The 25213-nt window shown below is 43.9% G+C and overlaps 1 protein-coding gene across 1 annotated transcript; it reads right to left on the bottom strand.

Moving 5' to 3' along the window:
• Positions 1-14212: 14212 nt before the first annotated feature.
• LOC106579732 (potassium voltage-gated channel subfamily B member 2-like) lies at positions 14213-24795 on the bottom strand (the record flags this gene model as incomplete). Its single annotated transcript, XM_045701948.1, has 3 exons — positions 14213-17778; positions 18017-18199; positions 24573-24795. Coding segments are annotated over 3 exons (2094 nt in total), but the record flags the coding sequence as incomplete, so codon positions are not given.
• Positions 24796-25213: the final 418 nt, after the last annotated feature.

Here is a 25213-nt window from a genome sequence, read left to right as displayed (position 1 = left end):
AGATCAACCAATACATCACCATGACTAGTCTAGTTATAGTTAGATCAACCAATACATCATCATGACTAGTCTAGTTATAGTTAGATCAACCAATACATCATCACTAGTAGTGTAGTTATAGTTAGATCAACCAATACATCATCACTAGTAGTCTAGTTATAGTTAGATCAACCAATACATCACCATGACTAGTCTAGTTATAGTTAGATCAACCAATACATCACCATGACTAGTCTAGCTATAGTTAGATCAACCAATACATCATCATGACTAGTCTAGTTATAGTTAGATCAACCAATACATCACCATGACTAGTCTAGTTATAGTTAGATCAACCAATACATCACCATGACTAGTCTAGTTATAGTTAGATCAACCAATACATCATCATGACTAGTCTAGTTATAGTTAGATCAACCAATACATCACCATGACTAGTCTAGTTATAGTTAGATCAACCAATACATCACCATGACTAGTCTAGTTATAGTTAGATCAACCAATAGTGGCCAAGTCATGTCTTGATCAGAGGAAGGTGGTCAGAGAGATGGAGAGAGACAGGTCATGTCTTGATCAGAGGAAGGTGGTCAGAGAGATGGTTGACGAAGTGTCTGGTGACGATCATTTCGAGGGCTACTCTGGGAACCAGCCTGAGTCATGTAGCTACTTCAATCTATTTAGCACCCCACTCGGGTGATGCCTCAGCAGCTCTGGGCACCAGAAAGCTCCCCACACACAGTTCAGAGTAGTACCGTAGCCAGTCGTCCTTATTACAAGCCCTCTGCCTCAGTACTGCATTCCTCTACTTCATCTCCCATTCCTCTCAAGCTTCAGGTCACCCAAAAGATCAGGAACCAGCCGCAAGGTGAATCAAAAAAGCTGGTGCAATGTCCAGATGCATCATTAGAACAAAACCAACGAGCCAGCTAGCTAGCCAGCTAGATAACCAAGCCAAAAAAAGAGTTGACCTGCCTGTCCATCTGCAAATCAGTGGGTCAAAACCATATTCAATAAAACTCAAATGATATCAAAAAAATAAAACAGCTGATTAAAAAACACAATTAAAAACACATATGTACATATTTTTAGGAGCTCTCTGCTATAACTAGGGTGCCATGGCAACTACCAAAGTAAGTAAAGTAAGTAAGGTAAACAAACTATGGATAATGTCACTATTGAAAGAAGTGCTATATAATCCCTGAGAGACTAATGTTTAGTTACTATGGTTAACAAAAATATATATAAAAGAGATTTTGGAAACTTAATGTGAAATGTCTGGAAAACAAAGATATGATAAATATTTTATTATTATTTAACTAGGCAAGTAAGTTAAGAACAAATTCTTATTTACAATGATGGCTTACACCGGTCAAACCTAGATGACGCTGGGCCAATTGTGCGCCACCGTATGGGACTCCCAATCACGGCCAGTTGGGACACAGCCTGGAATTGAACCAGGGTGCCTGCCAGTGACACCTCAAGCACTGAGATGCAGTGCCTTAGACCACTGCGCCACTCATGAGCCCAAATTTAAGCATGAAAGGCGGAAAAAAGCCTTGAATAACATATATCTTTTTAATTAAAGTGCAAATATTTAGATAAAGCACAAAATTATAGATAGGCCAAAATGGAGATAATAAAATTATATCTTAGCTTGAATTCAAGAGGTACAACTACATTTCAAAAAATATGATATTAATAAGATTATAAGATTATATCATTATATTAAATGATATAAATTGGAAAATGGAAGATTCTTAACTTTTGAATTCCTTCTAATCTCAGCTTTTATGAACTGTAAATGTGTTGTTTTTATGTTTTGATCCCAAACAACTAGAAATATAACCAACAACAACATTTGTTTTTGTATATATACTGAGTGTACAAAACATTAAGAACACCAGCTCTTTCCATGACATAATCTGACCAGGTGAATCCAGCTGAAAGCTATGATCCCTTATTGATGTCACTTGTTAAATCCACTTCATATCAGTGTAGATGAAGGGAAGGAGACGGGTTAAATAAGGATTTCTAAGCCTTGAGACCACTGATTTATGGACTGTGTATGTGTGACCATTCAGAGGGTGAATGGGCAAGACAAAATATTGAAGTGCCTTTGAACGGGGTATGGTAGTAGGTGCCAGGTGCACCGGTTTGTGTTGAGAAGTGCAACACTGCTGGGTTTTTCACACTCAACAGTTTCCTGTGTGTATCAACAATGGTCCACCACCAAAAGGACATGCAGCCAACTAGACTGTGGGAAGCATTGGAGACAACATGGGCCAGCATGCCTGTGGAACGCTTTCGAGTCCATTGTGGCTGTTCTCAGGGAAAAATGGGGTGCGACTCAATATAAAGGCGTACCTAATGTTTTGTACACTTAGTAAAAAAACATTTCCTATAAAATACGGAATAAAGTTATGCTATAAAAAAATAACCAAAGAGGCATAAAAAACAAGAGATGCAAAAAACTGTCTGTAACTCATAAATCAATCAATGAACTGTATTTATAAAGCTCTTTTTACATCAGCAGTGATGTCACATAGTGCTATACAGAAACCCAGCCTAAAACCCCCAAACAGCAAGTAATGCAGAAGCACGGTGGCTAGGAAAAACTCTTTAGAAAAGGCAGGAACCTAGTAAGAAACCTAGAGAGGAACCAGGCTCTGAGGGATGGCCAGTCCTCTTCTGGCTGTGCCAGGTGGAGATTATAACAGAACATGGCCAAGATGTTCAAATGTTCATAAATGACCAGCAGGGTCAAATAATAATAATCACAGTGGTTGTAGAGGGTGCAACAAGTCAGCACCTCAAGAGTAAATGTCAGTTGGCTTTTCATAGCTGATCATTCAGAGTTCGAGACAGCAGGTGGCGGTAGAGAGAGAGAAAGTCAAAAACAGCAGGTCCGAGACAAGGTAGCACGTCCAATGAACAGGTCAGGGTTCCATAGCCGCAGGCAGAACAGTTGAAACTTGAGCAGCAGCACGACCAGGTGGACTGGGGACAACAAGGAGTCATCAGGCCAGGTAGTCCTGAGGCATGATCCCAGGGCTCAGGTCCTCCGGGAGGGGTGGGAAAGAGAGAGAGAGAGAAAGAGAGAGAGAATTAGAGGGAGCATACTTAAATTCACACATGACACCAGATAAGTCGAGAAATACTCCAGATATAACAGACTGACCCTAGCACCCCGATGCATAAACTATTGCAGCATAAACACTGGAGGCTGAGACAGGAGGGGTCAGGAGACACTGTGGCCCCGTCCGACGATACCCCTGGACAGGGCCAACCAGGCAGGATATGACCCCACCCACTTGCCAGAGCACAGCCCCCACACCACTAGAGGGATATCCGCAAACAACCAACTTACTACCCTGAGACAAGGCCAAGTATAGCCCACGAAGATCTCACCCATGGCACGAACCCAAGGGGGGGCGCCAACCAGGACAGGAAGACCACATCAGTGACTCAACCCACTCAACCCACTCTAGGGACGGCATGGAAGAACACCAGTAAGCCAGTGACTCAGCCCCTGTAATAGGGTTTGAGGCAGAGAATCCCAGTGGAGAGAGGGGAACTGACCAGGCAGAAACAGCAAGGGCGGTTCGTCGCTCCAGTGCCTTTCCGTTCACCTTCTCATGAACTCATGAAAGAGAAGAGTAACAGAACTGTCTGTAACTCATGAAAGAGAAGACAAACATAGATATGTTTTTTTAAAGCTGTATATAGTTCCATTCTGTTTTATTAGTATTATAAGGTTTTAACTCTGCATCGGTGGGAAGGGCTCATAAGCATTTCACAGTAAAGTCTACACCAGTTGTACTCGGCGCATGTGACAAATAAAATGTGATTTGATTTTGTAAAACAAAGCTTAAAAAAAGTTAAAGAGGTTGAAGTAGCCAGGATCAGGGCTCCTGTGTGGAGGCAGTGAAAATATCGGAAGAAGCAAGTGGAGATGAGATGAGAGATGCCCCACAGCCTGCAGTAGAGATGAGATGAGAGAGATGCCACACAGCCTGCAGTAGAGATGAGATGAGAGAGATGCCCCACAGCCTGCAGTGAAAGTCGTTCATCAGAGGGATCCTGGGATACTAACAGTGAAGAAGGTAGACTTTGTTGTGTTATTCGTGCAACTGATGAACTGCACTGGAAAAACTAATACAAAATGAAAACAACTAGAAATCATTGTGAAGGCGGCAAAAATACTGTTGGATCTTCAGCACTTCGTGGCGAAAACGTTACAGGGAACACTGAATGAAGAGGTTCCCCCTTCTCATTCTCCTGAACCTGTGTAGGAATCTGAGATTACATTTGACTCCGATTGAAAGAGTAAAGTTTTAATTTTTCTATACCTTTCCCCCTTCCAATATTATTTCTGCATTAAAGTTTATCAGTTGTCACCCATCCAGTAGGCGGCGACATTCAACTCTAACGTTGTTTGAGGACCGCCATAATACCATAGAAGAAGAAGAAGAAGAAGAAGAAGAAGAAGAAGAAGAAGAAAGAAGAAGAAGAAGAAGAAGAAGAAGAAGAAGAAGAAAGAAGAAGAAGAAGAAGAAGAGGAGGAAAAGAGGGAAGCGAAGAAGGAGGGTTACTAAAGGACATGGCAAGAAGGAGGGCTATAGGGACCTTCAAATCTGGCTAATGAAGGAGGGTTACTATAGGGTTTACCTGTTTTCCCGCTGGAAATGTTTAAATGATCTGTTCACTGTGTTAATGTTAAAGGCCTATTGATCTTAGAGGTAACGCTGTTTTGGGACCTACAGCCAGACGTACTCACGTTGTCCTATAGCTGTGTTTGCAAGTCCACCTTGCCTTCAGGAACTATCCTTCACCATGGAGGTGAGTTTCGTCTGCTATGGTTACAGGGAGTCCACCTTGCCTTCAGGAACTATCCTTCACCATGGAGGTGAGTTTCGTCTGCTATGGTTACAGGGAGTCCACCTTGCCTTCAGGAACTATCCTTCACCATGGAGGTGAGTTTCGTCTGCTATGGTTACAGGGAGTCCACCTTGCCTTCAGGAACTATCCTTCACCATGGAGCTGAGTTTCGTCTGCTATGGTTACAGGGAGTCCACCTGCCTTCAACACATCTGGCCTACTAGACTACTACAATGCAGGGGTTTCATCGCAATACGTTATCCTTCCTTTTGACGCGTGCACTTGTGTTCTTGTTGACTAAATGTGAAAGCATCTGATTGGTGTCTTCCCTGTGGCTCAGTTGGTAGAGCATGGTGTGTGCAACGCCAGGGTTGTGGGTTCGATTCCCACGGGGTGGCCAGTATAAAAATATAAAATTAAAAAAATCATGAAATGTATGCATTCACTACTGTAAGTTGCTCTGGATAAGAGTGTCTGCTAAAAATGACACCAAAAAAAAAAGTGTTATTATGGGCTAGATGGAGTTTCCTACATGCTGTTCATTTCCTTTGAAAGCCATGAAGGGAAGTAAACAAGTGTACACTTGGGAGAAAGGAGAGCTTGTTGGGACCACAGGGTGTGTTTAATAAGCTAGGTTAATCGTCACCTTCAATTTATGTGCAGAAATATAAACTAGTTGGTAAGATTATTAACATGTTGTCGGAGACTGCTCCTGAAACCAGACATTCAACTTCTCCCCTTGAGAATTAGATTGAGTTATTGACCATGACTTAAACAGGCACTATCAATTCACAGTGTGTTTTCCAAATGTAATCCATTTCCTCTTTGTGATAAATTGTTCGTCGTTAGACACACAGACACACATTACTGAACCCACTGTTGGAAATGGGAAACTTGTTCTGAGTAATTAAGTGATTGATTGAGGTGATTAATTAACTCACATTTTTGGTTGAAAGCATAACGATGCAATGAATGCTGTTAGTGCTATCTGATTTAGCTTAGTTGCTATCTGATTTAGCTTGGTTGCTATCTGATTTAGCTTAGTTGCTATCTGATTTAGCTTGGTTGCTATCTGATTTAGCTTAGTTGCTATCTGATTTAGCTTGGTTGCTATCTGATTTAGCTTGGTTGCTATCTGATTTAGCTTGGTTGCTTCCCTGAAATATACAGTGGGGTCCCAAATGATTCACCCTTGAACAAGACGAGCAATAATGAGTGTATCAAATTCAAATACTGAGCTATATTGTATCCTCAAAACTTTTGGGGAATTATCTTATTTTCTACTAATAAAATTGCTCAGAGAAAGAGATTATATATTTTTTTTCTCCCCAATTTCATGACATCCAATTGGTAGTTACAGTCTTGTCTCATCGCTGCAACTCCCGTACGAAGGTCGAGAGCCGTGCGTCCTCCGAAAAACACGACCCAGCCAAGCCGCACTGCTTCTTGACACAATAACCGCTTAACCCGTAAGCCAGCCGCACCAATGTGTCAGAGGAAACACTGTGCATCTTCACCACAGGAGTCGCTAGAGCGCGAAAAGGACAAGGACATCCCGGCCGGCCGAACCCTCCCCTAACCCGGACGACGCTGGGCCAATTGCGCGCCGCTCCATGGGTCTCCCGGTCACGACAGAGCCTGGACTCAAACCCAGAATCTCTGGTGGCACAGCTAGCGCTGCGATGCAGTGCCTTAGACCACTGCGCCACTCAGGAGGCCCGTAGATTTTGTTTAATTAACAAGTAATACTTTTTTGTCTCAAAATCATTGACACCCTTAAAGATTCTTATATTGTAAATAAAGTCGTCAAAAGTGTAGTATTTGTTCCCATATTCTTAGCACGCAATAACTACATCAAGCTTGTGACTTTACAAACGTGATGGATTCATTTACAATTCGTTCAGATTATTTTGTGCCCAGTAGAAATGAATGGTAAATAATGTATTATGTAATTTTGGAGTCACTTTTAATTATAAATAAGAATAGAATACTGTGTGTTTCTAAACGCTTTTTACATTAATGTGGATTCTATCATGATAACGGATAATCCTGCATGAATAGTGAATAACGATGAGGGAGAAAGTTACAGAGGGCCAAAGATCATAACTCCAAGACATGCTAACCTCTCACCATTACCAATAACAGGGGAGGTTAATGATGAGGGACAAAGATCATAACTCCAAGACATGCTAATCTCTCACCATTACCAATAACAGGGGAGGTTAATGATGAGGGACAAAGATCATAACTCCAAGACATGCTAATCTCTCACCATTACCAATAACAGGGGAGGTTAATGATGAGGGACAAAGATCATAACTCCAAGACATGCTAACCTCTCACCATTACCAATAACAGGGGACCCTCTGTAACAATTGACCATTCATTTCTGTTGGGCACAAAATAATCTGAAACGCATCCAAAACCAACTCAGTATTTTACATTATTTATTTTACACTCATTATTGCTCATTTTTATCAAGGTGCCAATCATTTGTGACCCCACTGTATGTGTTGTTGAATCTAGATACGCTGCAAACAATTTGTGTGTTCCAAATAGCAGCCTAACCTGTACCGCCGCACACTGACTCGGTACCGGTACCTCCTGTATACAGCCTCGTTATTGTTATTTTATTGTGTTACTTTTTACATTTTTTTAATTTTAATTTTTTTACTTAAGTTTATTTGGTAAATATTTTCTTAACTCTTCTTGAACTGCACTGTTGGGTTAAGGGCTTGTAAAGTAAGCATTTCACAGGTAAAGGTCTACACTTGTTGTATTCGTTGCGTGTGACTAATAAAGTTTGATTTTGATTCAAATACTTGGCTCTGGTTAAAAGTAGTGCACTATGTAGTGAATAGGGTGCTAATCTTGTAGAAGGAGAAGACCAGACAGGACACGGCTGAATTATATACATCTTTATTTGTTATCCTGCATATGCTAGTAGACTTAATGGTGAAACAATGCTGTTTAATCGCTACAGAAATGTTGACATACATGTGCTCTGTGGTCACATCATTGTTGGGACTACTAACATGCATATAAAGATGTGTTAAACAGTCTGCAGCTGAAAAAGGTGTCTACCGATAATGTCCTTTTAACTAAACCAACAAAAAAAATGTAATCAAAAACAAAACATAATCCCTAAAATAAGAGGCAGAATGATACATAGGCATAGGGATTAGACATATAGACATGGGATTAGACATATAGACATGGGATTAGACATATAGACACGGGGATTAGACATATAGACAGGGGATTAGACATATAGACATGGGATTAGACATATAGACACGGGGATTAGACATATAGACATGGGATTAGACATATAGACACGGGGATTAGACATATAGACATGGGATTAGACATATAGACATGGGATTAGACATGGGGATTAGACATATAGACATGGGGATTAGACATATAGACATGGGATTAGACATATAGGCACGGGGATTAGACATATAGACATGGGATTTGACATATAGACATGGGATTAGACATATAGACACGGGGATTAGACATATAGACACGGGATTAGACATATAGACATGGGGATTAGACATATAGACACGGGGATTAGACATATAGACATGGGATTAGACATATAGACATGGGATTAGACATATAGACATGGGGATTAGACATATAGACACGGGGATTAGACATATAGACATGGGGATTAGACATATAGGCACGGGGATTAGACATATAGACACGGGGATTAGACATATAGGCACGGGGATTAGACATATAGGCACGGGGATTAGACATATAGGCACGGGGATTAGACATATAGGCACGGGGATTAGACATATAGGCATGGGGATTAGACATATAGGCATGGGGATTAGACATATAGGCATGGGGATTAGACATATAGGCACGGGGATTAGACATATAGGCATGGGGATTAGACATATAGGCACGGGGATTAGACATATAGGCATGGGGATTAGACATATAGGCACGGGGATTAGACATATAGACACGGGGATTAGACATATAGACACGGGGATTAGACATATAGACACGGGGATTAGACATATAGACACGGGGATTAGACATATAGACATGGGGATTAGACATATAGACACGGGGATTAGACATATGGGGATTAGACATATAGACACGGGGATTAGACATATAGACACGGGGATTAGACATATAGACATGGGGATTAGACATATAGACATGGGGATTAGACATATAGACATGGGATTAGACATATAGACACGGGATTAGACAATAGACACAGGGATTAGACATATAGACACTGGGATTAGACATATAGACATGGGTAACAAACAATGTAGCATTTCTTCGTTTGTGGGAAGGGAAATTCAATAATATTAGCCGTGGATGACACAAATATCCATTCTCTCAAAGAAAAGACAATCTTTTTTTCTGCCATATTAGCAGAATCACAAATGATCAAGCGATGGTGAGACTGTAGTACCACACTACACAGTCCTTCTGCTGAAAGCTCACAGAGTTAATTTCAGCATCCACGCACAGTCACACACACACACACACACACACACACACACACACACACACACACACACACACACACACACACACACACAGGCACAGGCACAGGCATTAACACACACACACTGGCTTGTGTCCTACATGGCTCCCTATTCCATACACAGGGCTCTGGTCTAAAGTAGTGTACTATATAGGGAATGGGGTGCAATAGGGCTCTGGTCTAAAGTAGTGTACTATATATATAGGGAATAGGGTGCCATTTTAGATTTGCCTCCATCCGTACACCATCCTGAGGAAACATTCTGCGTCCCTCAGAGCTTCACTACTCTACCTGTGAAATGAATAATAATTACTATACAGTCACATGAGGACAAGAACAAAAACACAAAGAGAAGAGAAAAACATGTAAAATGACAGTAGAGGAGTTTCAAAAATACAGTTATCATACCCTCCTTTAAAACAGATGAAAGAATAATGAAAACAATTAATTAAAATTTAAAACTATCAGTGGAATATCAAATCCCCTTCTTTTACATTTGTCAAACATTTGTAAATACCAACGTGGCAGGTAGGTACTGTAGCCGCCAAGTATGCATTTTCCATGTAGGATCACTTTGAGAGAACATAGAAACATTGCATCATATCCTCTCACATTTAGCAGATCAACTTTGGACAGAAAATGTTCAAAAAAAATTATATATATAATAATATATTTAAAAAAAAAAAGTAGTCAAATGATTTTTGGAAGTCTGGAGATTGGAGACATAACACACGCACACACCACAGAACATTGAGTGGGCATCAACCACCACCAAATTCACCTCCTGTCAGTCTTGGGGTGGACTGTACGCTGACGTCTTGTGATATGATTACATGTGTCTCTGTGCTGTTTTGTATTTTAGCTAGTGTCTTTCATTGGGATATTCCCAACCTGGTCTCTGTACATTTCGTATTATTCTGTACGTACATTCGAGATACTACTTTTAGTATGATACTGTATGTTATGTTTTGTATGGTATGTATTAATTTGTGTATGTTCATCACTCATTTCGTGTGATATGTTACAAATTACAATTCCTATTATTTGTTACGAATGTGCAAAACGTACAATATGATAAGGATTTGCAAAATGTATGATATATTACTAATTCTAGCTAGGTGGCTAACATTAGCTAGCTCGCTAACGTTAGCTAGGCTAGGGGTTAGGGTTAAGTTTAGGAGTTAGGTTAATAAGGGAAGAGTTAGCTAAAAGGGTTAAAGTTATGGGAAGGGTTAGCTAACATGCTAAGTAGTTGGAAAGTTGCTAATTAGCTAAAGGATGTCCATGATGAGATTCAAAATCACACACTTTGGGTTGCTAGATGTTCTTGTTATACACCGACCCATCCAACCACCCCTTTACATTTTTGACTTGACTAACCATCTGTCTGACGTAGCCATACCAAACATAACATATCACACTAAATGGAGCGTCTCGGATTTACATACAGAATAATACGAAATGCTCTGAGACCAGGTTGCATTCCCTTGTGTCTGCATAAAGCTATATAGCCATTGTTCATATGTGTTTCATATGTGTGCTAGGGAAGGTTGGATCACTGTTGACCACTGTCTACAATGACTGGTCACACTCACACCTAAGTACTGCTCTCTCTCCCTTCACACAGCTGTCACCTAGAAACAAGGTCTCCTTTCGCTGAAAGATTATTGTCCCTCCCTGCATCCCAAAACAACTGTCTCCCTCCCTGTCCTGACCAATACCCAATGGATCATTCTTCCCTTGAGAATTCCATGGGGATCCTACCCCATCGCTCCTTCAGTTTATCTATAATACTGACTTCATTGGCTTGGCTTCAGTAGGAGCCAATCAGACCGATCGATTCACCCAGAGGGATGGATGTCTTCCTGTCTGAGATCCAATGATTCTCTCTCCCTGCTGTTAAGCCAATCCAATGATAGGTTGATGAGGGGAAAGATATCCAGAAACAGCTGCTTCCTGGTAGTCAAGACATCAATGTGGATTCGACAACATATTTTATAAAGTAATAGCCATAACTAGCTGATATTATAATACCTGTAAATGGAAAACAAAGTCTATATCCAATCGAAACATCAGCGAGTTGATAGATAGAAAGCCTGAGAACTCAATAATATTAGTTGTATCTATTACTTAAAGACCTGAATTCTTCCTATAAAAATTATAATTTTCTGTACAGTACTATAGTATGATCAAAAGGCAAATGACTGGCCACCTCATAAATGAAACATCTTTATGAAAAAAGGCACGCATCATTTCAAACAACAGTGACGGCAGGAAATCGTGGTCTTGCTTCTCGATTTTGGTTTAGAAAAAAATAGAATAATTCTTAACATTAATTCACAAAAAAAGATAAAATACTTTGTATTTGTTAATGGCAATTGGAAATAAATAAATAAATAAATAATATCTTAAATCTTCCATAATTGTTTGGAGTTTTTTGTGAATTCTAAAAAGCCCTCCTGGGCTTAAATTTGGATTCGTCTCTCTCCAAAGCAGAATCTAATTTGTTGTATTGCCATGGGGCATTGTTAGGATGACTGACAACACATTGCCAGCCACACCAATACATAATGAATAATCAACGAGGGGCTTTGCTCTCTATGGAAAATAATGAACGAAGTGAAAAGCTATGTTCTGGAGTGAAATTGACCTTTCCAGAGAACGCATGAAGCCCCAAGTTCATTATATCTTTTATACCAATTAAATGTAACTGAAGTAACACATTGTTTAACGCACATCAAGTAGCTAGCAAGTTTACTGGAGAGCTACAGTAGTTGCCGTGGTAACCAAGCGAACAGACTTGCTAGCTTAGCTAACCAAAACCGTCAGTCTTAGCTTGCCGTTATGAAAATTGAATTCAACAACGCCAATAATGTTTTAAATTCGACTTTTTGGCTTTCAAAAGCAGCTCAAACATAGAACAAGTAAGAATGAACTGTAGCCATTGAATTCTACAGTGTAAATATACCGTGCGTTATAGGGAAATCATGCACGGTCTAGAATGCACTTCAAGCCAATCAGAAACAAGTATTCAACAATACCGTGTTATAATTAAGCAATAAGGCCCGAGGGGGTGTGGTATATGGCCAATATACCACGGCTAAGGGCTGTTCTTACGTACGACGCAACGTGGAGTGCCTGGATACAGCCCTTAGCCGTGGTATATTGGCCGTATATCACAAACCCCCGAGGTGCCTTATTGCTATTATAAACTGGTTACCAACGTAATTAGAGCAGTAAAAATACATGTTTTGTCATACCACCACGGGTACGTCATACCTGTGGTGACCTCACAATGGCAGTCAAGCACCCAAGCTAACTGGCTAATGTTGGCTAGCTTACTAGCTACTTACAGACATAAATGAGAGAACACCTCTCTCTGACCATTGTACTCCCCCTAGCAGAGCTGGTTAGGCTGTTTTCATGTTATCCAGAGCGTTGGCGACTGTAACTGTGCTGCTGGCAACAATTGAATTAAGTTTTTTTTTGCCGACGTTTACTGGCACAGGCCATATTCACCAGGTGTTGAGCGTTGGTAAAATACATCAGTTATTCTGCGCTCTGGCACACTCAGACTATAATTTATGAACGCACCCTAAACTGTAAGGACCGACATAAAGCTCCTCCTCCTCTTTCTCGTCCTCCTCCTCCTTCTCATCCTCCTCCTCTTTCTCATCCTCCTCCTCCTCCTCCTCCTATCTGTAGGTCTACCATTCAGACCTATGTGGCTTTCTCAAACTCAGTACTAGTTTTAATATTATAAACTCAGCCAAGTGCCATGCTAAAGCTATATATATATATATATATATATTCCAGCAGAAAATTGGAATAAACAGCAACATAAAAACAGATATTTTCATTCAGTGAAAAAAAGAAAGCAGAGATAGTACAAGTCAAAGTTTGTGTTTTAAAGTTTGAATGAAATCGTTCAGGGTTAAAACTTAATCCTGTACAGTCCAAGACACAAGAGCAATACAACAAATATATGTTTTTCAATTATCAGCAGATAATAATACAGACCAACCAGTTATGATGACACTACAGACCAACCGGTTATGAGGACACTACAGACCAACCGAGTTATGATGACACTACAGACCAACCAGTTATGATGACACTACAGACCAACCGGTTATGATGACACTACAGACCAACCGGATAAACAGACCAACCAGTTATGATGACACTACAGACCAACCAGTTATGATGACACTACAGACCAACCAGTTATGATGACACTACAGACCAACCGGTTATGATGACACTACAGACCAACCAGTTATGATGACACTACAGACCAACCAGTTATGATGACACTACAGACCAACCGGTTATGATGACACTACAGACCAACCAGTTATGATGACACTACAGACCAACCAGTTATGATGACACTACAGACCAACCAGTTATGATGACACTACAGACCAACCAGATACTACAGACCAACCAGTTATGATGACACTACAGACCAACCAGTTATGATGACACTACAGACCAACCAGTTATGATGACACTACAGACCAACCAGTTATGATGACACTACAGACCAACCAGTTATGATAACAATACAGACCAACCAGATACTACAGACCAACCAGTTATGATGACACTACAGACCAACCAGTTATGATGACACTACAGACCAACCAGTTATGATGACACTACAGACCAACCAGTTATGATGACACTACAGACCAACCAGTTATGATGATAATACAGACCAACTAGTTATGATGACACTACAGACCAACCAGTATATGACTAAACAAAATACAGACCAACCAGATACTACAGACCAACCAGTTATGATGACACTACAGACCAACCAGTTATGATGACACTACAGACCAACCAGTTATGATAACACTACAGACCAACCAGTTATGATGACACTACAGACCAACCAGTTATGATGACACTACAGACCAACCAGTTATGATGACACTACAGACCAACCAGTTATGATGACACTACAGACCAACCAACCACGAGGGAAAATAAAAGCACACATTTACTGATAACATTATTGATCAGCTTGGATACACTGATAGATTGATAGATAAAAGCTCAAAATATTCTGTACGTTTTTCTCTGTGATGTTCTATTATGAGTTGCTTCCAACACGGTAGTACCCCTCCTTTCCTTAGATAACGCACTACTTTATGACCAGAACACCATCATTATAGTATTACTTGTACCCATTGGACTCTGGTCAAAAGTAGTGCCCTTACATAAGGAAACAAGGTGTTACTTGGGATGCACCATTGTTAACATTAAAGGAAGAGCTACGGTAGCATATGCAAGAATCAATGACTATAATATCTATCAGGTCGATAAATAACTTGTTATTAAGTTGTAACCTGCCCACTGCCCGAATAGAATGCCTCTAGAATTATTGTAACTAACTTTTAACCGTAGGCCTACTTTTACTGTATTTAGAGAATTTAAATCCGTAAAAGCTACATTCAGAAGTACATATTATTATTATTAGTGTGATTTTTTTTGTTGTTGATGGAATCAAGAAGTGGAAAATGGGTATAGTGTTGTATTTCAACCACTCTAATGATTTTATTCTTTCTATAAACCTATGTTGCTTGCTGCTATAAATATGTTTATTTATTATGTTTAGGCTAGTAGCTGAAACATTTGCCAGTTGTCCTCACTAACTACAGATTTAGGCAACTTATAGTTGTGTACTCGAGAGGAAGAAAAGGTTTTTATTTTTTTTCGTCCCATCCTTCTTTCTAACAGAAATAATAACATTCTGGTCATTTAGCCTATGGTCTTTTAATAATGACAAAACCAATTGTAATGAAAACTTAAAACAATAATGTTAATGACATTAAAGTTCATACATAAATCTCATCATTAATGCCAAAAACATGAGATGGTTGTCGTGTTTTTTCTACACATTGCATTTCCACGTAAGTTTGTGATATGTTTGTCATAGGTCGCTACGTTGCAACACTCTGGCGACATCCCAAATGGCATCTCCTATTCCATATATAGTGCACTACTCTATATAGGGAAAGAGTTGTGCACTATACAGTTTAAGGTAAAGGGTGCCATTTGGGATACACACTCTGTCTGAGGTCTGTCAATGTATTTACCACCATTCTCCTCACATTGGAAATATTTGTACCTTTTGGCAAACATGGATTTCTTCTGTCTCTTCTCCTGTGCATTGCCTTTGTTGTCATAATATGTACAGTGGAGCGCTTTCAGCCAAGTACTTCATATGTATTTTTTTTTTTTAAATGCATGCTTTTTAAAGATGAATCCCTCTGTGCATTTTGCACTGTTGCTAGAATAAAAAGGAACACGGTTGAAATATACATCAGGATCAAAAATGTCCTCATACTTGGATAAATTATCTCTGTCCATATGAGGTTCTCGTTTTGAGCCCCACAGTTTTCTCCTCCCTGTCTCCTCCTCCTAGTTCTGCATAAGTATTGCAGTGTCTGTTTCAGCAGTAAACCGCTGCAGTGTCTGTTTTCAGCAATACACAACACACGTATAAAAGGGACTTGTCATGCCATGCAAATATCTCTACCACCATTTCACTATCTGTGTTCCCTTTTTCCTCTCATCTCACTTCTCCAATATCTCCTCATTCTTCTTCGTCTTTTTCAGCAGGTCAAGGTTAGGTTAATTAAATGTAGTTCCAGTGGATTACATGCTGGTTTCGCAGGTCGGGGACATACTGCCGTCCCCGGGCATCAGGTGAATCTCTGGTGTAAACATGTGGTTCTCTGATTTGTTGTGTCCACTTTGGTTGCTGTCGACCTTGCCCTCCCCACCTGCCCCTCCTCCCACAACCACCACCACATCCTGGGTGCAGTTCCCAGCCGGTGCCCCCCCTGCCGTTCCCGCCGCTTCCATCTGATTCCTCTCCTCGTTGGACGAACCTTGACACCCGAGACCCTGGTCCGGGGAGTCCTCATCCCCTGGCGGGGTGTCCACCACCAGCCTCTCGCGGGACAGGGGGCTGGTCTCGTCTTCTGTGCCCAGGATGACGGCCTTTGTGCTGGGGAGGAGCAGCGAGGTCTCCCTCTCTGGGGATTCATTCTCCAGGAAGCTGAAGCTGATGTCATGGGGAGAGGTGGTGCTGGGTGGTGTCAGGGGGGGCTCGGTGGGTGGGCCCTTGATGAAGTTGACCTTTAGCTCTCTGGTCCCCTTGACGACAGGGTTGATGCCGTCTCTCAGGGTGCTATGGATGTTCTCCACGTCGTCTCTCGGGAACTGTGTGCCGCCATCTTGGTTGTAGGGGACAAACTCATACATGCTGTCTTTGAGGGAGGCAGCGTCCTGGAGGCTTTGGACATCGTTGACCCTCGATTCTGGGAGGAGGTCTAGAGACGGAGGGAACTTTCTTCCGTATCCAGAGCCCTCCCCGAACTCAGCCCTGCAGCTGGCGAAGCTGTCCATGCTCGACAGGCTGCGTACTGCTTCGCTTTCCTTCAGTAGGGGCTCTGTCGAGGAAGAGGATGGGACTTCCTGCCTCTCCAGCTCCATTTCCTGTGGGGGCCGGGCCGGGGAGGGCGGGGACCCTGGGTGCTGTTGCCGCGAAGATACCGAGGTTGCCGTGGTGGCGGAGGTGCTCATAGTGCTCATGGAGCAGGAAGTGTTGAGGTTTGTAAAGGACTGAGACTTGGTCAGCTGGTTGAACATGATCTCTAGGTTCTGAGCGTTAAGAAGCTGAGAGGTACTGCCTCTGAATTCTGGGATACGGCCTCTATACTGAAAGCTACTGAGGGGCCTCCGCTCGGGGCTACCGCTGGTGGTGATGGTGATGCGGTGGGTGGACCCCAGGAGGACGGACTCGGGGTACTTCTTATCCAACAACCTCAGGCTGATGTCGGAGGAGGTGTGTCTGGGCGTGCCGGCCCAGCTGGGAGACAGGTGGTTGTCCTCTCCTCCTTTCTCCACGACTACATCCATCAGCTCCATACTCCGGGCGAACGCGTCCTTCAAGTTCATGGAGACGATACTACCGTTCCTCTTGGCCCTCTCCAGAGCCTCCCGCCTCTTTATGGCCTTCTCCTGCCTCTTCTGCTCCTTGTAGAACTCGGAGAAGTTGTTGACGATAATGGGGATGGGCAGAGCAATGACCAACACCCCGGCGATACAGCAGAGACCCCCAACTATCTTACCCAGCAGAGTCTGAGGGTAGATGTCACCGTAACCCACCGTAGTCATGGTGATGGTGGCCCACCAGAAGGAGGCGGGGATGCTGGTGAACTTGGTGGCGTCTTCGTCCTTCTCGGCGAAGAAGACGAGGCTGGAGAAGATCATAATGCCCATGGCCAGGAAGAGGATGAGCAGGCCCAGCTCGTTGTAACTCCGCCTCAGGGTGAAGCCTAGATTACATTACATTACATTAGAAAAACTTGAACGTTCTCAATGAGGCAAACGCCAGTGTTTCTTCATCCTGGTTCTGTGGACCTAAACTTACATTTTTTTTCCCCTTGTACTACACACCCGATTCCACGAATCAACTCAGCTGCGTAGTGCTAGGGAAAAAACTAAAATGTGCACCACTTTGGGTCCCCAGGACCAGGATTAAGATACACCGGGATAAACAACATGCATACAGACCAAGAGACTGCAGCCCTGTTGAATGCCTGGCCAGCTTCAGAATCCTCAATATTCTCATGATCCGGAATATCTGCACCACACGCCGGACGTTCTGGAACTGTAGAACGCTCTTGTTGGATTCCGTCAGGAAGATGGTGACGTAATAAGGGAGGATGGCCAGCAGGTCAATGACGTTCAGGGGACCTTTAAGACAGAGGGAGAGAAAGAGAGGACAGAACGACTTTTGACTTTTTTGTCTTTCTTTAACGAAACATTCTAATTTCATTAAAACCTCACCACCCCTTAAAACAAAACACCCCCCAAAAAAAACTATTGTACTGCATACATGTACCATACTCACCTTGCCCTCTGCACCACGATACAAAAACAACACCACACAATAACAATAACCAAAATCTCACCACTTCTACAACCATATATCCAACCCATCTTCCCAGCTATACAGACAGCCCCCCCCAACACACCATGTCTCCTGAAACATCTCCCCCAGCTATACAGACAGCACCCCCCAACACACCATATCTCCTGAAACATCTCCCCCAGCTATACAGACAGCCCCCCCCCAACACACCATATCTCCTGAAACATCTCCCCCAGCTATACAGACAGCCCCCCCAACACACCATATCTCCTGAAACATCTCCCCCAGCTATACAGACAGCCCCCCCAACACACCATATCTCCTGAAACATCTCCCCCAGCTATACAGACAGCACCCCAAACACACTATATCTCCTGAAACATCTTCCCCAGCTATACAGACAGCCCCCCAACACACCATGTCTCCTGAAACATCTCCCCCAGCTATACAGACAGCCCCCAAACACACTATATCTCCTGAAACATCTTCCCCAGCTATACAGACAGCCCCCCCAACACACCATGTCTCCTGAAACATCTCCCCCAGCTATACAGACAGCACCCCAAACACACTATATCTCCTGAAACATCTTCCCCAGCTATACAGACAGCCCCCCAACACACCATGTCTCCTGAAACATCTCCCCCAGCTATACAGACAGCCCCCCAACACACTATGTCTCCTGAAACATCTTCCCCAGCTATACAGACAGCCCCCAACACACCATATCTCCTGAAACATCTTCCCCAGCTATACAGACAGCCCCCAACACACCATGTCTCCTGAAACATCTTCCCCAGCTATACAGACAGCCCCCCAACACACTATATCTCCTGAAACATCTTCCCCAGCTATACAGACAGCCCCCCAACACACTATATCTCCTGAAACATCTTCCCCAGCTATACAGACAGCCCCCCAACACACCATATCTCCTGAAACATCTCCCCCAGCTATACAGACAGCCCCCCCAACACACCATATCTCCTGAAACATCTCCCCCAGCTATACAGACAGCCCCCAACACACCATATCTCCTGAAACATCTCCCCCAGCTATACAGACAGCCCCCCAACACACCATATCTCCTGAAACATCTCCCCCAGCTATACAGACAGCCCCCCAACACACCATATCTCCTGAAACATCTTCCCCAGCTATACAGACAGCCCCCCCCAACACACCATATCTCCTGAAACATCTCCCCCAGCTATACAGACAGCCCCCCAACACACCATGTCTCCTGAAACATCTCCCCCAGCTATACAGACAGCCCCCCCCAACACACCATATCTCCTGAAACATCTCCACACTTTTTATCATTCTATAGAAGTCAAATTTCTCCCTAAGGCACGCAGAGACCATCCCATTAAACACTAGTAAAGGGTCTGTCATCCCCCCACCTTTGACCCTGTTCCTCCTTGTTAGCCAAATCGACAACTTTGCCTGAGCAAACAGAAAATTCAACAAAAGACATTTGGCCTTCTCCTTATTTGAAAACCTGTATCCCATTATAAACATCCCAACAGTAAAGACCACCCCCAACCTCTCACACAGACATTCCAACAGAGACATTAATGATATTAACCTGGCGCACACAGAAAACACATCACAGTTTCTTTCATTTTACACAGAAAGGATACCCCTGCCTGATTCCCGGTTCAACCCGTGCCAACCAGCTGTTAGTGGCCAGGGCTCCATGTAGAACGCCTCCACTGGAGGTCCCCTGACCTCTTTGGTACTGGGGGTTTGTAAAGCCCCCTCCATCTAAAACCCACCATACTCTCCGCCCCACATACCCCCTGCCACTGATGTGCCTTCGCTCCTGTTAGGCTCCTAATGTCCCTTACCTTAATGTAGAGGTTGTAGAGGGCTTTACCTTCCACCGCCTCAAACTCCCCCGGGCTCTGAGGGTTACATTCTAACAAGTCCTGAGTACACATAGGATCACACATTCCTGCCCTATAGAACTCAGCATAAAACTCCACAGTTCGCTCCCACATCTCACCCACCACAGAGGTCACCCGCCGTTCAGACAGCCGAAGACAATGCATACCCTTGGCTTCACGGCTCGGTCTTTCCAAACCAAAGAAGAAGGAGCTGGGAGCATCCATCTCCTTGAGCATGGAGAAGAACCTAGCTCTTACAAGTGCTCCTTTTGCTTTATCCTGGATAAAACTGCCCAGGTCCCTACGTAATTAGGCTGAATTAGCCTGGAGGTCTACATTGCCTTGGCCCACCATCTGTACCTCCACTTCACTAATACACCGCTCTAGTTCCCCCAATACTCTCCTAGCCTCTGAGGATGAGAGAGCAGTATACTGTCGACAGAAAAGCCGAATTTGGACTTTCCCCACATCCCACCGTTGACTCAGAGACTCATACTCCTCTCTTCGCTGCCCCCACCTTTCCCAAAAAGTCTGGAAACCTGAGCAAAAAGTTGCATCTTGTAAGAGCTTTACATTAAACTTCCAATAGGATGCTTGCCGGGGCCCTGGTGAAATAGACAGCCGAGCCATGGTTATGTGGTGATCGGAAAACCCCACCGGGAGAATGGTAGCGCCCAACAGCCTATTGCTCCGATTCCTAGACATGTAAAACCGATCAAGTTGGGCTGCACTCACCCTAGCCCCCAAAACCTTCACCCATGTATACTGTCTTGTGCCAGGATGTTTAGTTCTCCAAACATCCACTAGGTCGAACTGATTAATGATGTCTCTCAACACTCCCACTGAGCCTGAATGAGGCTCTTCCCCATTTCTGTCTTTCGTAAAATACATCATACAATTCCAGTCCCCTCCGACCACCAGCGTCTCCTCAGGCGCGTGAGAGTTCCTGTCTAAGACTCCCAAATAGAACCCCTCTTTCTCTCCCTGTATTAGGCTCATACACATTTATAAAGACAAAACCCATGTTGTTAATTTCTGCTTTTACTTCAAGCAGCCTACCCCTACACACCTCCTTTGAGGAGCACATTTTTACAGACAGACCCAGTACAAAAAGGACTGCCACCCCTGCACTAAGATTTGTCCCATGGCTCAACACACTTGCCCCTTTCCACCAGAGCCCCTCAATTGACTTCATTCACCACATCACTATGTGTCTCCTGCAGAAACAACACCTGTACTTTTTATGTTTTACACATTCACCCAACGCACTCCTCTTTCCCACATCTCTGGCTCCATTTATATTGAGCGAGCCTACCCGAAGAGTCTCCATAAGAAGTGGGAGAAAAGCCAGCAAAGAAAGAGAACAATAGCAAAGCTAAAAAAAACCAGTGCCAGAGAAAAAATATTAATCTAAAACAGCGTCTGAAGGTCGAACTTTACTCACTGTTGTGACCCACTTCCTCAACCTAAACCGTTTCCTGGGTGAGAGGACACCATGCCCCTCATTTTTTTCTAGCATGTTGTACTGATCTTACAAACTTGACCCCTCTGCTTGACTGGCTGTCAGCTCCGGACCCATTGACGAGGAGTCTGAAAAAAAAAGCCTCCTCATCATCCTCTTCCTCAGACTCACTTTCCTCCTCTTCCTCTATCTCCCATCCTGACCACCTGCCCTTCCTCTCTGGTCAGGGCCTCCCCCACAGCACCAGGCAAAGGTTCCTTGGTGCCTTTGACCACACCAGCCTCTCCCCTCCCACCTCTTTTCTTCTCCCCCTTTTCCTCTTCCGCTTGACTCCCTCCTCCTCCCCCCCTGGTCTCTTACCCTTCCCACTACACTCTCCTCATCCACTAGCAAAACTTGACTAGACCCAGCCTCATCTACACCAGTATCTGTAGCCTGGTTAGACCCAGCCTCATCTACACCACCACCATCTATAACCTGACTAGACCCAGCCTCATCTACACCACCATCTATAACCTGACTAGACCCAGCCTCATCTACACCACCACCATCTATAACCTGACTAGACCCAGCCTCATCTACACCACCATCTATAACCTGACTAGACCCAGACTCATCTACACCACCATCTATAACCTGACTAGAGCCCAGCCTCATCTACACCACCACCATCAATAACCTGACTAGACCCAGCCTCATCTACACCACCACCATCTATAACCTGACTAGACCCAGCCTCATCTACACCACCAGCCTGACTAGACCCAGCCTCATCTACACCACCATCTATAACCTGACTAGACCCAGCCTCATCTACACCACCACCATCTATAACCTGACTAGACCCAGCCTCATCTACACCACCATCTATAACCTGACTAGACCCAGCCTCATCTACACCACCACCTATAACCTGATTAGACCCAGCCTCATCTACACCACCATCTATAACCTGACTAGACCCAGCCTCATCTACACCACCACCATCTATAACCTGACTAGACCCAGCCTCATCTACACCACCACCATCTATAACCTGACTAGACCCAGCCTCATCTACACCACCACCATCTATAACCTGACTAGACCCAGCCTCATCTACACCACCACCTATAACCTGACTAGACCCAGCCTCATCTACACCACCATCTATAACCTGACTAGACCCAGCCTCATCTAAACCACCATCTATAACCTGACTAGACCCAGCCTCATCTACACCACCACCATCTATAACCTGACTAGACCCAGCCTCATCTACACCACCATCTATAACCTGACTAGACCCAGCCTCATCTACACCATCTATAACCTGACTAGACCCAGCCTCATCTACACCACCACCATCTATAACCTGACTAGACCCAGCCTCATCTACACCACCACCATCTATAACCTGACTAGACCCAGCCTCATCTACACCACCACCATCTATAACCTGACTAGACCCAGCCTCATCTACACCACCATCTATAACCTGACTAGACCCAGCCTCATCTACACCACCATCTATAACCTGACTAGAGCCCAGCCTCATCTACACCACCATCATCTATAACCTGACTAGACCCAGCCTCATCTACACCACCATCTATAACCTGACTAGACCCAGCCTCATCTACACCACCACCATCTATAACCTGACTAGACCCAGCCTCATCTACACCACCATCTATAACCTGACTAGACCCAGCCTCATCTACACCACCATCTATAACCTGACTAGACCCAGCCTCATCTACACCACCATCTATAACCTGACTAGACCCAGCCTCATCTACACCACCACCATCAATAACCTGACTAGACCCAGCCTCATCTACACCACCACCATCTATAACCTGACTAGACCCAGCCTCATCTACACCACCATCTATAATCTGACTAGACCCAGCCTCATCTACACCACCATCTATAAACCACCATCTGAAAACCTGCCGACGGTACACGAAAACTCATAGCAAACCTACCAAAACGACTCAGCTATTTCCTGATTTGATCATCCGTAATAAACGGAGGTAAATTTGCAACTACCACCCTGGTCGAAGGAGTTGAGAGAGGTGAAACTGGCACCAACACACTGGCACCAACACATCCCTTACAAATATTGCACTAGCAATGAGCCTACCAACCAAATTTGCTCTTTTCATGAACACAACCACAGCTTTGTTCATTCTAGAAGCGGAATGTATAAATTAATCTACTACCTGTTCACCGACCGCGAGCAGAACATCCTCCACCTTAACTTAATTCTCAGGAACACACCTGAATTCATGCCGTAACAACAGCGTCTCCTCCGCGCTAGGCTGAGAAGCCATTGCGCACACCACACCTTCCAAACACCAGGAAACTAAAACTGTCCTCTTCCACCCTAAATTTGTTTAAAAAAACAGTGGGTACTGCTAAAATAACAGTGCATTAACCCTCCACCATAGAAAAGAAAAATTGAAAGAAAAGACCAAGGAGAGAACCAAGAAAATAAGTTAGGACACCAAAGCATGCAGAGAGAGAGAGAGAGAGAGAGAGAGAGAGAGAGAGAGAGAGAGAGAGAGAGAGAGAGAGAGAGAGAGAGAGAGAGAGAGAGAGAGAGAGAGAGACAGAGAGAGAGAGAGAGAGAGAGAGAGAGAGAGAGAGAGAGAGAGAGAGAGAGAGAGATGGGTTAAATAAAATCTAAATCATCACCATCCATCCTGCAATGGATCAGAACCAGTTTAGTTGAAATGCAGGTCTGGCCTATATGACCTGGCCGCAGATCAGTTTGTACTATCAAACATGATAATGAGTTGACAAGGTGGCGCATATAGATCTGGGACCAGGCTAGCGTATATATATATATATATCTACCTTTGAAGAACTTCCATTTGTTGGGTGAGGAGAGGAAGCGGAGGAGGTACTCCATGGTAAACCAGGCGATACAGATGGCTTCTACATGGGCCAGCTGGGGGTTGTCGTTGGCCTGGCCGAACTCATCTAGCACCTGGAGCTCTGGCAGGGTGTTGAGGGACAAGGCGATAGTGGAGAGAATGATGAACAAGATAGACAGGATGGCCAGGATCTGGAGGAAGGAGAGAGAGAGAGAGAGAGAGAGAGAGAGAGAGAGAGAGAAAAAAGGGAGGGAAGGAAGGAGGGAGAGAGAGAGGGAGGGAGGGTGAGAGAGAGAGAGAGGGGAGAGGGACAGAGATGGGGGAGGGGGAGAGAGGGAGGGGATAGTGAGAGGGAGGGAGGGTGGGAGGGGGAGAGCGAGAGGGAGGGAGGTGGAGAGAGAGGGAGAGGAAGGGTGGAAGGGAGGGAGTCGGAGAGAGGGAGGGCAGGGGGAGAGAAATAGAGAAAGGGAGGGCAGGGAGGGAGAGGGGGAGGGAGGGAGGATGGGTGGGAGGGAGGGGAGAGAGGGAGGGAGAGAGATTCAATGCAAACCCTCCAACCCAAAAAGGCCTGTGGTGTTGATGGTATCCTCAATGAAATGGTAAAATACATAGACCACAAAT

The sequence above is a fragment of the Salmo salar genome, chromosome ssa19 (assembly GCF_905237065.1).
Source record: "Salmo salar chromosome ssa19, Ssal_v3.1, whole genome shotgun sequence".
Classification (NCBI taxonomy): domain Eukaryota; kingdom Metazoa; phylum Chordata; class Actinopteri; order Salmoniformes; family Salmonidae; genus Salmo; species Salmo salar.
This window is presented reverse-complemented; position numbering and strand designations above follow the sequence as displayed.